The 16,841-nt window shown below is 38.6% G+C and overlaps 1 protein-coding gene across 1 annotated transcript in view; it reads right to left on the minus strand.

The window, feature by feature from the left end:
- Positions 1 to 7,490: 7,490 nt before the first annotated feature.
- Positions 7,491 to 16,841, minus strand: part of shisal1b (shisa like 1b) — a 42,016-nt gene continuing 32,665 nt past the window's right edge. The window contains exon 5 of the mRNA XM_071493753.1: positions 7,491 to 11,398. Coding sequence (XP_071349854.1) covers position 11,398 — 1 coding nt within the window. The 3' untranslated portion in view covers positions 7,491 to 11,397. The remainder of the gene's footprint in view (positions 11,399 to 16,841) is intronic.

Here is a 16,841-nt window from a genome sequence, read left to right on the forward strand (position 1 = left end):
AGACACCTTGAACACATCAGGAGTTAAGTCGAAAGATGTTGTAAGATGGTTAACAGAACAGAAAATATGGAGCACAAAATACTTTTTTTTCTGACTTTTCTTTTATTGTATTTTGTAGATTGTTCTTTTAGTTTTATTTCTTTAGGTGTCTTAATATATATTTAAACCCTGCAATTAACTATTCTCTAAGTCCCACCCCATCATTTACTGTTGCTGTGCCTTTGAAGCTGTCTTTTCTGGCACAGCACTATGCAGTTTACAGTACAACAGCTACAGATTTAACATTCATATGTGTGGTAATTTTTTCTTCCTTAATTTCAGGCAGAGCTAGATAAAAACAGGCTTCTCATTTCCAGCTGAAAACTGGTGATTTATTTTTTTATGTGTATTTCCATTTTGTTACACTACTTTTTGGAAGGAAATATTGAGCTTTTTACTTGTGACAGCTCTTAGTCACTTATCTATGAATCTACTTTTCAGATCAAAAAGACTTTTTTTTTTTAAATCATACAGTAAGCTCATGAAACACAAGTGATAGTTAAAGATAAACCACTGGTTCACAACAGTTTTGAATTGTGACCCTTTTTTGTGACTTCTCAACTGAACCACAGGTGGTTAAATGAAACAATCCAATATTTCACAATAAAAGTAAAATTTAAAAAAAGATGAAACAGATTTGTATATCAGAGTTGTTTTTTCTTCTTTCCCCCTTCCATTAGTCCTTTCACAGCACCCTATGAGGTAGTTAAAACTAGCTTCACTTCTACTGCAACAGTAAAATCATTGCATTGATGTATTCATTTAGGTTCAGGCGGGTAGACTATCTATCATTCACATCAGACAGCTCAGCCCAAATGACCAAACTGTCCAACACTGTGAGAGTTGAGGAGAGGAGAACGAAACCTGTCAGTCTTTGTTTCCAGAGTAATGGCAGAGGAGGAACTGGAGGAGTTCAATCAAGGATGAGAAGCTGGAAAGAGGTCAAAGTTCACCTGTTCTGTTGCCTTGAATGAACCAGTGGGGCCTTTCCATACTCTGTCACCTCTAATCTAATGGGATATCCACCTACAACTCAGTAATAGGATTTTTTCACACATCAGACATCAGACATGTCGGACCATTTCACAGTTTCTCTGTTCATAATGTGTCTTGCAAAAAAATGTATGTACGCCCTGCAAAAAGGGGCAATTTCAAGTCAGGTCTTGTGTATTGTTTCTTCAGTTTTGTTAAATATATCTAAAACTTAAATTAATTTGTGTTTAAGAAATACCAATTCTTTCACAGTTAAGAGCAGTTTTTCTAAAAGAATTCCTTGATTTCTTTAGAAGAGAATGTATTATCCTAAAATACCCCTGAGTGATATAATTTATGCCATTTTTTTTACATGATCTCTTAAAATAAATAAATAAATAAATAAAAATCACCACCAGTTTCTGCCATTAAGAAAAAGAACAGTGGTGTCATTTGAATTCTGCCAAAAACATAGCCCATTATTTTCTCCTGAGAGTCAGCTTGTTATTTTGTTGAAAATAAATTATACTGAATATCCACACTTCCTCTTTCGTGCTGTGACCTCGAAGGATATAATGAACAGTGATTTAAAGTAGGTTCTGTTTACCCTCATTTTTTATGCTTAGGGGAAACTGTCCTCTGAATTTGACCCATCTTCACTGTATGTGGTGAGCCATGCTTGAGCAGCAAACAACCTTCTTACGACAAAGTCATATAGTGCTGTTTAGCCACTAAAACGCCACTATATGTCATTTAAATTAAAATTTTAAAAAGATTTAATAGAATTTGTTGTTGCCGAGAAAACACCGAGAATGAATGATGAGGATAAAGCAAGAATCCCTGAGCTAATTTCTTTCTTCTTTTTACAGTATTTTTATTTATTTTATTTTATTTTATTTTATTTTATTTTTTTACAAGTTTGTCCTCATATGCTCCACTGGAATCAAAAGGTAGTCACAACAGTCTGGCAAAGATTAAGGCTCAGCCGTCTGGAAGGTGTAGTATTGAGCTTCTGATCAAACTGTAAAGTCGAAGAGCTGAACTCTTTGATCCAAACAATATGCTATAGTGCAACAATCATAATCATCATCAAATGTGTTTTCTTTCTTTTTTTTTTCTTTTTTTCTTTATCAGCGGTGTAAATCACAATTCAAGTACAGTGTAGAAGCAGTTTTATTTTCCTGTTTACTTTGAAAATATCTAATGTCTCTCAGTGGTCAATGTTAAATAAATATGGTCAAAGATATTATATATTGGATAATCATATGAATTATTGCACACAAATACAATAGGCCTATAAAACCATGACATTGTGAACTAATTAATATATTTTTAAAATGAAGTTTCGTCATGCCTCCTCTTTTTACTATAACAGAGTTTATTGCAGGTAATTTCAACTGAAGCAGTTTTTTTTTCTAATTTAGCTTTAACTTTTAAGTATTTATACTTATAAGTATTATTATTATTTCATAATGCCATATTTCCTCAGTCTTTGTCTGCCAATCAAAACAAACATCGAAGGGTCAGCTATGTGATTTGCTGTTGCTTTGCTCTGAATGATCAACCACCTTTTGAGACTTGCCTTGGCTTAGTTTTATTTATTTCTATCTTTATTCTTGACTACTCTGTGTCTATTTTATGTCATGCTTTATGTCTTTTATTGTGAAGAGCTGTGTTGTCTGACCTAACAGGGTGCAGCATAAATGAATCTTATAACTGGCTTTTCCCCCTTTTGTCTTGATTGACAGACTTTGTGATGAAATTATGAAAGAAAATTATAATTAGGAAAATTGGCAAGGTGAAATGAAAATAGACTTGTGTAGACTTGTGGATGGTATTGGACTTACTGAAGTTGCAACCACAACAATTAAATTACTTTTATTCTGATAAATAAAACTTTTATTATGAAAAGAACTTAAATTGACCAATCAGGGCCTCCATGCAGTAAATTTACGTTCGCCTACACCTTGCCAGGTACACCTGCACAGTCTTCTGCTCATTTAGCTGACGTTTTACTGTAACTGTGAACGCTGTTAGACGTAATGCAGGGTCAGGGGATGTCACTTCCAGACGGATTTGTGGACTTAAAAAAAACGTGTATTTTCCAGCTTCTACTGGTCATTTGTTCACCATCAGTCACTTGAACAAACTTCGTGAACAGCCATCTTGTCGCCAGCTCTTCCCACTCCGTGATGCCAAGATCACTGCTTCACTTCACCAAGGTAAGTTTTCATTAGCTGCCTGTGTTTACATGAATATTGTGAGACTGTGTGCTGGCCTTGTTGAGCTAGTGTTTGTGTGGCGGGTATCAATAAACTATGAGGCTGGCTGTTTTATTTTTCACTCAGATGTGCTTGATGTCTTCTTGGCTTCTTCTGGCTGTTTTCTTTTTCTCTTCTTATTTTTCAAATCCTTGTCAAATGTATCCATGTGCAGTGTTAGCACTGATATTAACTGTCAGTTAACTTATTGAGGTGGCTGACAGTGACATTCATTTTCTTTTGGTAGATGATTGTCCTTACATGACACTGCTTTCATGCTGTTGCTTTCCATAGTTACATAGTGGTGAGATAATTACTCATGTTTGAGTGGTATGAAGCTTAATGGCAGATTTGGTTGTAACACATGTTGCCCCCCCCCCCCCCCCCCCCCCCCCCCCCATGGGAAGTATGGCTTTTGTCACATTTTCTTCAAACACATTCAGGTGAGCATTAGAGATATGTTTCAGCTAAGCCCTGGGTTTATGTGACAACTTACATGTTAACTGCTGAACTCCTGTCTCACTGTGCACTCAGCCATGCCATGGCTTGTACTATTGGTCATTAGCTGCGGATCAGTGCTACATAACATTTCATAAGAAATTATCCGGTGAGCTGGTTGTACTTTTTGTGAGTATAATAGGCTTAATAATGATCTGGCATAGGTGAAGTGCGTAGTCTGCTGCTGCAGATCATGTAGATTGTGGTATTTAGATGTGTTTGTCTAGATTTACCTGGAGGTATATTTAATACAGTTTTGAGCGAAATAATACTATTATTGTCACACTCTCGTTAAACTGCGTATGCTTATGGGAAGTGACAACATGGTAGATGCCAAACAATACAGACAGTTTGTATACATTTCTTCCATGTGAGATCGCCGACTAAGCTCTAATTTCATGACAAAAACTTTTTTGCAAACAAATTTATATATATATATATAATATTCAAAATATTTACCAAAAATCATCAATAACTGCAGCTTTTCAAATGTTTAACAACATAAAACCAATAAATAAACAAACAAAAAAAAACACACAATGAAAAAATAATTGAAATAAAAACAACTGTGTACAGTGTATTTCATGGTGATCAATGTTGGTGATTGGTGATTCGATGGACGATTCCTTTAATCAACTAACAAGACGATTAATAATGTAATTAAGAAATGACATATTTCTGCTACACAAACTGCGATTATTTTTTCTGACTTTTTTCTAATATTTGCTAATAGTGGGGACCTCTGAAAACTACTCAAATGAATCTATCTGCAGCTGCTCAAGAGCACAATTGCTGGGGTGCACTGTCCTGACAGATATCGCGTTCCCCACACACCATGTTGATGAGCCATCCTAAATCACCGCAGGGGAAATTCCTTCACCGTGACAGCCCTAGTCTTACTTGCAACTCATAAACCTGTCACAAGTGCCATGATCTTAAACTTAATTAAAGTTATACAATAACATCACTTTAATATCATACAGCAAACTATCCCAAATCATGTCAGTCTTGGTCTGTCCTATTACTTTGCAAAAGTTAGGTGTGGTCAACCATGGCAGTGATTCTCAAACACTCACAATGGCTGATTTAAATGTTCACGTTAATGTGGACATTAATATCCTCTTCAAATGGATCTTAATGCATCGTCAGAGCCACAGAAGATCCGGCCTGCAGCAGCAAGGGAATGGGAGAGATGAAACCTAATGGAGTTTTAATAGATAAATGTTGGCAGGATGTATCTCAGGCTCCTCAATAACAGCAGGATGTGGAAATCCAGACAACGGTTTTTAAATGGTGATGGATTGCAGCAATTGGTTTCATATGCACAGATGGGAAGAGTGTTGGTTACTGGCTTTCAGGAAGGAGGAGGACACAGATGGAGTCAATGAGGAAAAGGTGGTAGGATGAAAAAGCAGTTTGATGAGCCGAACCTGGGCAGGATGATCGACAGAGGTGGAGAAGGGTTGGGTAAAAGTAGAAGTCAGAGCTTATTAGGAAAGCTCAAAGGTACCTTGACAATGTGGTAACAAACTTCTCGATTGCCGGGGGACTTTGACGGAAGCGGGCAGCAGCAGGTGTCGGGTTTGAAGCCAGGTGTTGAGATCTGACACATCCTATCGCTGTCTGTCTTTTGACTTGGCTATTTGCCATCACTTCTTTGCTTTAATGATGTTTCTGTGTTGGCTTTGGATGTGGCTGTGTCAAATTGAGAAGGTCACTGCTTTGAGGCTGGTTGAATCATCTCGTGTTGTGTTGATTGACCATAAAAACAGCAACTGTAGTTAATTCAGATGCTTTCGGAGAAGTGAAAGTTTATCATCTGAGTCAGCACACTAAAGAATACACCAGAAGAAGATAAAACGTCTTCTTTTCATTTACCTGATTTTAGTTAATAAAATATATCAAAACTTAATTTATTTCCAAAGTGCTCCTCTGAAAAGTGATTTGCAACTATACCGAGGCATTGCAGACCTGTTTAGCCTTGAATTTTTATAGATGGCAATGTGTTGTGCATGGGTCCGTAGTAAGAGCACTACTCTGTATATAATGACATTTGGATGGTGTCTTTTATTTTTTTAGTCTATCCAAAACCAAGAACATGAGAAAAAGAAATTGTAATGCATGGAGTAAACCGATGTGTTTATCTCCTGTAATGTGAACTCCAAATTTTAGCATGTCTGTCTAACCTTCTTGAGAAAGCTAACCCCTTTACCTCAAAGGTCAAGAGTTTGAACATGATTATAGCTAGCTACAGTTGTTTGTTCGTTTACAAGTACTTGAAATTCCCCATTCATGATTAGCATGTCTGCTGTGTAGCTGGTTCAAGCATCTCAGAATGTAGCTATTGTTCTCTGTCCTCTCTCTAAGGTTGTACTATGAAGCAAGTTCAACAGGATTTAGTTTTGTTATCTTGCTTCACTTGATACCTGCAGATAAGTTATAGTGTGACATAGTATCTAGTGTCCAGTTATAGTGACATCAAAAAAGTGATATTCAGCCAGGTAAAATGTGAAAAATATCACATAACAATAAACAATATAAATAATTTCCAATTATTAAACTTAGGCTAATCATATTCTTTAAGTAATTACAGGAATTTAAATGAAGTTTCTTACTGAGTGAGTATTTTCACTTGTTTGTCTATTTTGTAATGTCAGACTGTTGCTGCTGCCAAAGTAGAGAGAAGAGGAGAGAAGAAAAGTACTTAATGTCTGATGAGGTCAATCTGACTGAAATGTTCATTTATAATCATAGAAAATATTTAAGAGTGTGGATAATTTTTTCTAATTAAAGACATCAGAGGGTTTTTATGTCGTGACGAAGTGATTCAGTAAGATTAAAAGCACTGTCAGGAACTCTGTCAGGATAAAAGAAGATAAAATCTGAAGTTACCCCACTCACCCCGAATCCTGCTTCATAGTACCGATGTCCACTCTGTTGAAGTTGGGGAAGTTACTAGTCACTATGCATATTTAAGACCTGTTTATAAGCTTTCTCATTTAATAATTAGACAGTCAGACACTGTGTTTTTCAACCAACTCACGGAACTAGTGATAATTTGATGGCTAGCTATCTAGAATAAAATATGTTAATGACACTTGTTATTTCAGCTGGCAGAATGGATGGATGGTGCTTTTGTTAACCTTTGTCACACAGCCGTCTCACTGTCATATAAGCATTCGAAAAAACAGGAAATGTGTGCCGAGGACCCCAAAAAATAGGAAAACTAAGGAGTGTAAAAATAGAAATAGGAACTGAAAGAGAAATAGAAGGGTAAAAAAAATTAAGTTTTAATTATATATCTTTATAGGAGGTAAACTATTTCTAACCAAATTTTTGCACTCCATTTCAATTTTAATAACATTTACAGACGTAAAGGATTAATGAAATAAAGAGGTTTCTTTTTCCAAAGAGCACTTGACACAGAGGGATTTAAACACACTGGAAAAGATAAAACTTTATTTTTTCCCTGTTGTGACAATACAAAGTCAACAAGTGCAATAACAATCCAACTGAAAACGGTACTGAACATTCTATCTAGTAATAAATACATAGACAGAACGTGGTGCACATTATCACCACCACCACCACCACACCCAAAAAGTGAGGTATCAACCACTACAAAGCTTCTGTGTACAGGTGGGTATTCAACTGTAAGGCAACTGTTACCATGACAACCTGTAGAGACTGAAACAGATGTGTGCTCCCTTCTTCCCATCCTTTTTAATTTTTTTTTTTTTGTTTTTGTTTTTTTTGTTTTGTTTTTTGTTTTGTTTTTTATTTATTTGGGAAGAGGGGTGAGCTGATACGATTTACAGTACCACATCACATCAGGCCAGAGTCAAGACTGTTTTCAACAAAACAGAAAACATCACAAAACCAAGTTGTAACATTTTAAGAAACTGGGGGGGGGGAGGAAGATTCCTCATATGTGTGGGAATCCTTTTTGACCCTGCTACTGCTTTTTCCCTGGGTGTGATTGTTACTTTATTGGTGATAAGAAAATACCTCCTTTTCCTTATTACAGGTCCAAACACACAGCAGAGAGCCCTGAAAAGAGACATATTCTCTAACATATCAGATTTTTCCTAGTTTTCCAGCATAGGGGACTAATTAAAAACCCTTTGCTGCTGCACCTGTTACAAACTTGTCTTCTGTTTGCTGCTGCTGCTGTTCACACTCTGGGAATAGGGAGGCAGCTACAGAGAGAGAGAGCAGACGAGTGTAATTTAGAACTACAGCTGATCTCTGGGCCAATTATTTCACTTGGACACATCCTGTTTCTCTGCCCCTGAAAGCGATGGCATGAGCCTTCTGGGACACTCACGCAATTAAACTTTAGCCATGGAAATGAGAATTAACTCGCTCTACCGACTCAGCAAATGTGAATATTATTACTGATAACTGAGGATGATGCCCAACAGGCCCCACTCACGGCACTTGACTGGGGTCCACTTAAACTTCATGAAACAGAGAGGATAAATATGATGGCAAGACCAAGTTCAGCACCTCGAGTCCGCCCTAAGCAGTCTCATGATTAGTGTTTTTTCCTGTTCGCTTTTGACGAGGACGTTGCAACGTGCACGTGCACTAGAGATCCTGTGCGTGTTCAGGCTCGGCGGCTGTCAGATTACCAGTTACACATGCAAGATGGGGACAGACAGCCCTCTTGTACTCTACCCTCTGTGTGATTTGCTGCTTTTCTTTGTCCAGTGTGACAGTTAATTGAATATCTTCGGAGACTGGACTATTTGTCGGACAAAAATAATCAGCTGAAGACATCAGCTGTTGCAGGGATTTTTCAGTATTTTCTTACACTTCATAGACCAGACAACAATAGAGAAAATATTTGGCAGATTAATCAATAATGAAATGAATCTTTAGATGCAGCCCTAGAGGATTTTATTTTGATCATTAGTAAAAATCATTTTAGTAATTTTTCCATTTTCTGGATCCAAATGTGACAATTATGCTTTTCTTTATTTTATGTGATAGGGGACTGACTGTTGAGTACTTGATCTCTGGCTGTTGGAAAGCATAACAGGCAGTTTTTACTGTTTTCTGAGATTTTATAGATCACATGATTAATTGATTAACTGAGAGAACAATTGACTGATTAATCTATAAGTAAGCATTAGTTGCAGCTCTGGAGTAGAAGCTTGTATTTTAAAAAGTGATCATCATTTTCACTTTTCTCTTTACATAGCTGACACAGACCTTTTTCAACATGAGTCCATCATCCAGAACTACTGTATATTTCATTGACTTCATCTTCATTTTAAATGTAAGCCAAATGCACCTCAGTGATTACACAGTGCTCATCTGGCCAGCCTCTCTGACTTTTACAAACCATGTCATCCTTCTTATTAAGCTACTGTACATTATTGCTGACAGTGAAGGGGATTCTAATGGATTTCTTTACATTTTCTGTTATTGTTTACAATTGTCTATTAGCAATGTGGGATGTAGAATGCTCCTTGTAAAGGAACCTAATGGATATTCATTTGCATCATATTGCTAATGGACCTGTCTTTCAGGCAGCTCTGGTCATGAGGGAGGGCAAACAATTGAGGAGATGAGTTTACGAGGCAGCTGTCACGTACGAACTTCATATATCATGGTCTCAAATGGGGTCGTAGGCTCATAGCAAAGGGTTACAATTATGTTTAACTTGGCAGGAACCAATTTACTGTTTTGAAGGCATCCCTGACTCTCATTAAAGGAGACCAATTATGCTCATTTTCAGTTCTCTAGACTCCACTAGAGCTTTGCATGATTCATAGTTCAAAAAAAGTCCAGCTTTATCTCAGCTGTTTCGCAGCCCCTCAGTTGAACCTCTGATTGATACAGGCAATATTAACTCAGGCCTCCTTAACAGCCCACTTCCTTCTGATTGGCCGAACATCCAGAAACCTGCCAAGAGGCAGTGCACCCAGGACTTGTCAGCACCGCGTCATCCTCTCACTGGTGTGGCGGTCCTGAAAGCAAACTTTAAAACAAAGTAACTAGTGACTAAAACTAAGTGATGGAATTGGTTGGAAATGGCAACTTCTACGTTTACATTCGCGCTGATCCAGAATATGAGAGTGGACAGCAGGGAAATATGCAGCAAAGATTACAGCAGGACGTCTCTGTTCAGTAAATATTCCACCCATTACTTGCTTGTTTGACATAATGGTGGATTTAGTCTTTCAATCACAATCCCTTTATAAAAGTTTTTCTAGATATAACTCTGTTAATAGTAGCGCACGTGGGAAATGTGTTAAAATGCTGACTGAAGTGGAAAACGTCTGCTGTCGGGAAATACAAAAGCTAACTTTGCTAGTAAAATGTTACTCGGCTGTCACCAAACAACTGTATAGTAAAGCTGCACCGTCGATTATTTGTGTGCTGGAGGACAGTACACAAATAATCTACTCAAGTAGATTGTATAATACGATAATACTACATATGTAAATATATAATACTATAATACTACTCAAGTAGTCTGTTGGGGGAGAAAGAGCCGTGCTTGGAGCGGATGACTGAAGAAATCTGTCAGCTCGTCACATAAGTAGAAAAAACAGTCGGAAACTTGGCGTTCGGAGCAGTCTGATGCCTGAGCTTTTGTCTCACAGGGATTACTTTTGCGTATGTTCACCTCTATGTGAAACTTTGGCCACATTTATTGTGAGCATTGTAACATTTTATATATATGTATATGACAGAAAATGAAGAAAAGCATAATAGGTCCCCTTTAGCGTTTTGGGTGAGATTATTCACACTCAGGATCCTTTTCCTCACGTCGGTACACCAAAGAAATATCTTGATGACCCAATGTAAAACCTTTAGATCTACAGCAGTTTAACTGTATGGCGTTAAGTCCTTCTCAGACACGTTACAATATAGAGACATTGTTTTGCAGAAAGGAAACCTAACACATTTCATACAAGATACTGTCTTTCAACATGGCTGCAGAGACATTTTGTGTCTGGTTTTAGTAAGTAACAATCTTTCTACTCTAAGTGAGATGCTCAGCATCAACCTAAGCTGTAACATGTTCCGAATGTTAACCACTCATATATTTCTCTGACTAGTTCACATAAATAAATCACCAAATAGATAAACCCACAACTGTGTCTAACTGCTACTTAACACAAACTGACACAGCAGTGTAAATAAACATTTTATATCTAGAAAGAAGCTTTTTTTTTTCCCCTCTTTTTTTTTTTCCAAAACAGGCAAGCCTCCTCGCTTGCGAGTACAGTTTATCCAGTTCAGCTCGGATTTGTTTGGGATGCTCCAGGCCTCGGCAGCCATTTCAGGGGATCACTGAACTCCTCTGAGCAGCTGAATGGGGTCTGTGGCTCCTCCGCTGTGGCAGCAGCAATACTGCCCTCTGTGTGTCTTGCAAACTTTGTTCAGCTGGGTTCCTAAATGCCATGTCAGCCTGCTTCTGTCAGTCCACGGGTGTTTTGTGCTCATTAGAAAGGGACAGTAGTCACTTCTACTACTACTACAGTATGGCTAGCCCACTAGTAGTCTTTGTATCTGTGGTCCAGAGAGGGGCGTCTGCGGGGCATCTCTTCTGCGCCACATAAGGGAACAAGGTGTTGCTACTCTTCTGTTTGTCCACTCGCAGCATCACTCTGAAGAAAAACAAGAAATTGAGCATCAAGATACATATAAATAGCAGTTGGACAAAAATGTTTTTTATAACAAAGTCTACTTTCCTCCTTTTTGAGAAGCTTTTGACTACATCTTTATTTCAAAGCAATGGTGGAGAGATGAAGGAAAAACAAAAAACGGGGAAGAGAGAGAGAGAGATGTGTCAAATGCCTCTGGCCCGATTCAAACCAAGGACAAGCCAGGAGGCGCCCCGGTCATACATGGGGGTGGAGATTGTAAATCCCTCTCTGATCATGGGTGGTCTTTGGCTTCAGATGCTGGGACCGGTTTTGGTCTGGTTTCTCTCTTTTTTTTTTTCTACATCGGTGAAACAGATCCTCAACTGAGAGACTGAATGAATATCCATCATTTTCCACACAAAACTATTAAAGTGTTCATTTCAAAAAAAACTCTGAGACTGGGCACAAACCTCAGGCCACATGAACACAGTGTTCTTTGGCAAGGTGGAGATGAAATGAAGGTGAGTGGTGAAATCTGTTTACATTCACTAATGGCTAACTCAGACTTGAAATGGGGCTTGAGATCCATCAAACAGACCCATTTGTATGCACAGTCTTTTAATATTGACAAAAAGAATGTGTATAAATACTTCTGTTTTATACACATGGCCTCAGCTGTCTGTGAACACCAGACCAAAACAGATGCCAGCATCGAATGGGAGGGAGACAAAATCTAAGACACATACATAATACCCCAAATTTGATGGTTCTAGTTTTTATCAGTGTTATATTATGGTAAACTAAATATATTTGAGTTTTTGACTTTAGGTCAAACAAAAAAAAAAAAAAGAAATTGAAGACATCACTTTGAACTCTGAAAAATCATGATGTGCATTTATCAATACCTTACAGACTAAACAAGTAAAATATTAATCAACAGAGAATCAGCAGAATAACCAGTAATGAAAATAATTGTTAGTTGCAGCCCTAATAATAACTAAATCATCTCAATAGCAGCTGACACATACTCCATCCACTGATGAAGGCCACACAATGTAATAAAAACGTTTGACAACTGAGCAAGTGAAGAAGAAACACTTTAGGATCACATGCATACATGGATATTTTAAATAATTATTCACATCTCATACAAAATGAATTACACAGAATGAAAACAAGAAATGGAGGCTATGTCATTGCTTTATCCTGTCCAGCCATTTTTAAGTCCAGAGTGTCATCAACATCCACACATGTCGTTTGGGAAAAATCTCCTGGATACTATAGAGCAACACACATCTCCAGATCATGACGTGTGTGCTTTGTGCTTCATGGTCCACGTTGAGCTTTTTATAACATTGGCTTTAAAATCAGCTTGAAATCAGGCCCGAAAACACAAAGCCTTTCCTTTTCAAAAGGCAATCGGATTTACTGGAATATTTTACAAGTCTGTAATTCTCGTAAAGACTCCAAGCCCACCTCACCTCTATGAATCACATCCACAGCACTCGTTTCTGCTGTCCAAAATATTTTAACTAGATTGTTAATGGGGAGGAAAAGTTTCTACCTCCTCACCATATTGATTTTCCTTCGCATTCTTGTATGGACACAGGAATATTTGTGATCAGCAGGGTGATGTGACACTGATGCTTGTGCTCATTGTGCTTTTAGGACTTGAAGGTTATATCCTATTGCACTCTAGAGAAAATAACTAAAATGCAAGTGTGACAACAGATGTAATAAAAGATCACAAACATTGCCCAAAAATAAAAAAACCTGCAGCAACCCCTTTTGCTAGTGGCAAATCTATAGCTAGAGGTAAACCTATTCCCCTGCTCGTCCCCTTTAGCCTGCAGCAGAAGTCTGTGCCTCACTGCCTTTGTAGCATCTATGATGTTAATTAACTCACACCACATGGAGAGTGTTGCTTTAATTGGACAAGGTCTTGGCACGCTGCTCTGTGGACAGAGCAGGCCAGGAATAATTTCATAATGTACAATTCTATTATTACCACAGGAAGCCTACCAGTGAGCTCCGAAGATGGATATAAATATGCAGGAGACAGGGATGAGCTTTGATGACTGTGACAGAAAAAAACAGGTGAAAAAAAGACCTGAAATGCTGTTTCAACTTCCTGAGTTCAGCAAAGTGTGGCTGGGTGTCACTTCCTCAGCAGACAGACCGGGGGGGTGTTGAAGTGCTGTTATTAGGGATGGCTACCTATGACCAAAGTAATGGAACAGACAGACTGAGCGAGTGATGGAGACTGCATTTACTATACTGGGCACTGGGTGATAGCGCTGAATCACCAAGGCCTGACTGTAAGAGGCAGTGTTAAGGTGCCTGGGGAGTCAAGTATATACTGAATGTGGTCACTGTGACATTACTTGTCCATGTCCTCTATCCATGGCTAAGGCCCAGTAAGCTACCATCCTTAAGTGAGTGGGTGGATACTGGCATGATGTGCTGCAGCAACCTCAGTGCCAAGTGATTTCTGAACTGCCAAGAGACCCTTTGACATGTTCTGCTTGATGTGCAGTGGTGTCATTTGATGTTGCTCAACATCTAATTTCTGCCACTTTCATCTGTGACACCTCTGGCTTATGCTCAGCACACATTAAACCAACATTGTAGCATGTATTTTCAATCCTGCCACCACCATGCGAGTGAATGAGCAGCTAATTTCTTTCATCGTGATTGCAGTTATTTTTGCACAGTAACTCTTGATCAACACAGACTAAAGCCAAACTTTATTAATTCAAAAAAAGCCAGACTGCAGACAGACAGCAGCAGATCAGATACTGAGTGACAGACAGCTCCTTTTTAAAGTTGCTGCTTGGTGTCAAGATATTCAGAAGATGCTGCTGCTACCAAGTGCTACTAATTGCAAGAGGTGGACTGGTGGGCAAAGAGGGCTGGGTTGGCACAAACCGGGATCCCGGCCAAAACTTTAATGTCCTAATAGCGACAAGTCGACAACCAATCAGGGCTTTAATGCTGCTGAGTACTTTATGGCATCAGAGCAGGAGCTTCCAGGAACAGCTGAGTTTATTGCTGTTTAAGAGTTACATAAGAGCCCTGCTAAGATTTGTGATGCCAAAATGTTTTTTTTTTCTTTCTGTGGAAATGAGATAAACTTAGTGTAGTGATTCCCAATAGATTTTGTTCCACCACAGCCCTGTGAGGTCCACTCCAGTGCCCCTTCATTAACACCACCCATCATGTACCAAATGTGTTAGTTTGAATGGATTTCAAAGTGGATGTTTAAAGGAATACTTCGACTCTGCTTAGTCATGTAGAAAATTAGATGAAAGGGTCAATACCACTCTCATATTGTGACAAAAATATACTAAAAATAAGTCTCACACCAGTTTATAATCCCACCTTTGTATGTTAATTTCCGCCTAAACAAAAATATATTGATAACATTTATTTCTACTAAATTGTTATATCTATTTTTTTCCAATTAACTGAGCTACTGCACAATCTTTCTACTGCAGAAATACCCCCTAGGGTACAAATAGCTCTAATTGGAAATCACTGGCTTGGAGTCAGGTCTGTTTTCACGGTCCTGTGTAGCACTGACTGCAGGGATTAGCTGTACCCACGCCTTTGCCCATGCCATAATACTGTCACAAAAAATCAGACGTTCAGAAATAACTGTCTGCTTTTGAAAAACTGCCTTTTTTTATCATTGACATGGTTTTATCATGGTTGTTGCTACCATTAAGTGCAACACTACTCTGAGTAAACTCCATTTTGCTGGCAAGTCCTTGCTCATAAAGAAACAATGCATTCTTTCTATGAAGTCAAGATAAACTATAATATTTGGCTCAGCAGACCCTTTCTCTTGCCTGGATTGCACATCATTTGGTTGAAATGACACCAGTTGAGTTTCTTTTACTTGTTCAAACAGGAGTGAATAAATGAGTAGGAGATTTTAATAAAGGGTATCCACAGAGATAAAGTAATAACTGTTTCCCAGGCCACCCACACTGAACCCCCAGCAGATCTGCAGCAGTACATACCAGCCAGCTCACATAGCGATATGGTAAACAGTTTTCCCACACGCTGAATGGCAAGCTGCACTTTTTCTGAAGAAACAGATCTGTGCATGTGGAGAAACGATACTTTGACTTGCTTGTCAGGAATGCTCTGCTGCACTGGTAACCATTTATACTGGATTCCTGAGTTGCTGTGTGACTGGGTTGTTTTTAGATGCTGCTGCACCAGTTGTGGGACTTGACCCCATCTCTGCTTGTTTACATTTGGACAGCAGATGTTCAACTAAATGAACCCAGTTTTCTGAGCCATTACCCTGCATCCTCTCTGGGGATAAAGATCTGTACCCCTGCAAATAAACCATGGGCCATCTGATGACGCACTGTGTGGGCAACATCAGCTCTGGCGTACAGACAGTAGTATCCCATAACATGGTTACACATCAAAGAAAAAGTGTACGCATTATCTGGATTGTGAGAAGTTCTTCACTGTGTGAAATGGCAAACAGGCTATTCTGATCTTGCCCTAGAAACTGCTTGTGACTGAATTTAGCTCCCAGCATATGTCATTTTTTTTTTTTTTATGTGAATGATTATCCAAGAATATTTTTAGCTCCTTGTAAATGATGTCCTGTTTATTAAAAAGGTTACATACTTTCTTTTATAGCGAATGATATTGCACATGATTATTCCAAATCGCCATCCATCCTAAAGCAGTTTCTGTCACTTATTATCTGCATCAATTACCATGGACTTTGTATGCTCTCATTTTCTAAGGCCCACTTTGACAATGAGTACTGTAGTGAAGATTCAAACACCTTCTTATAGACATTGTGTAGTTTAAAGCTGGAGAGCTTCCAGTACAGGTCAACCTTGCCAGTCTAGGATTGATGAGCTTTATCCCACTGAACTGACTTCATGTCTAATGAGGAGGCTCCATAGATATGTCCAGTCTTAATTAACCATGTTCCCACCAGAGTGGTCCCAGTATCCCTCTGTAGCACCCCAGCTCCTCTGTCTATGGCTCCCACTGTCCACACTGCTTCTCAAAGCCATTTGTCAAACCTCTGTCCACATTAAATTATCATGACCCAAGAGAGTTGTCTACCTCTAGGAAGAGACCCAGAGCCTCAGCCAGACAGATAGGGTGCACAGTGTCTGAGACTGAGAACTGAATGAAAAATTGACTGCTCAAAGATGTGCGTTTGTTCAGACTGTGCTCTATGATTGTGTAGCATTATTATGAAAGTCTGAACAATGTCTGCCAAAAGAAGAAAGGTTCCCTGTGGCTGCTGTATGTTATAGTTCACTCCTGGCATTGTAAATCATCTTGTGTGTTTTAACAACAGTCACGCGCAGCCTAACACATCCTGAGACTCCTGTGACTGCTCTCAAAGGTAATAAAAGATAAACTGAAAGGACAGCAGATGGTGTTTTGCCACAGAAACCCCATGACGGGTTTCTAA

The sequence above is a fragment of the Trachinotus anak genome, unplaced genomic scaffold, assembly GCF_046630095.1.
Source record: "Trachinotus anak isolate AG129_WGS33_773 ecotype Australia unplaced genomic scaffold, CSIRO_AGI_Tana_v1 ptg000002l, whole genome shotgun sequence".
In the NCBI taxonomy this organism is placed as follows: domain Eukaryota; kingdom Metazoa; phylum Chordata; class Actinopteri; order Carangiformes; family Carangidae; genus Trachinotus; species Trachinotus anak.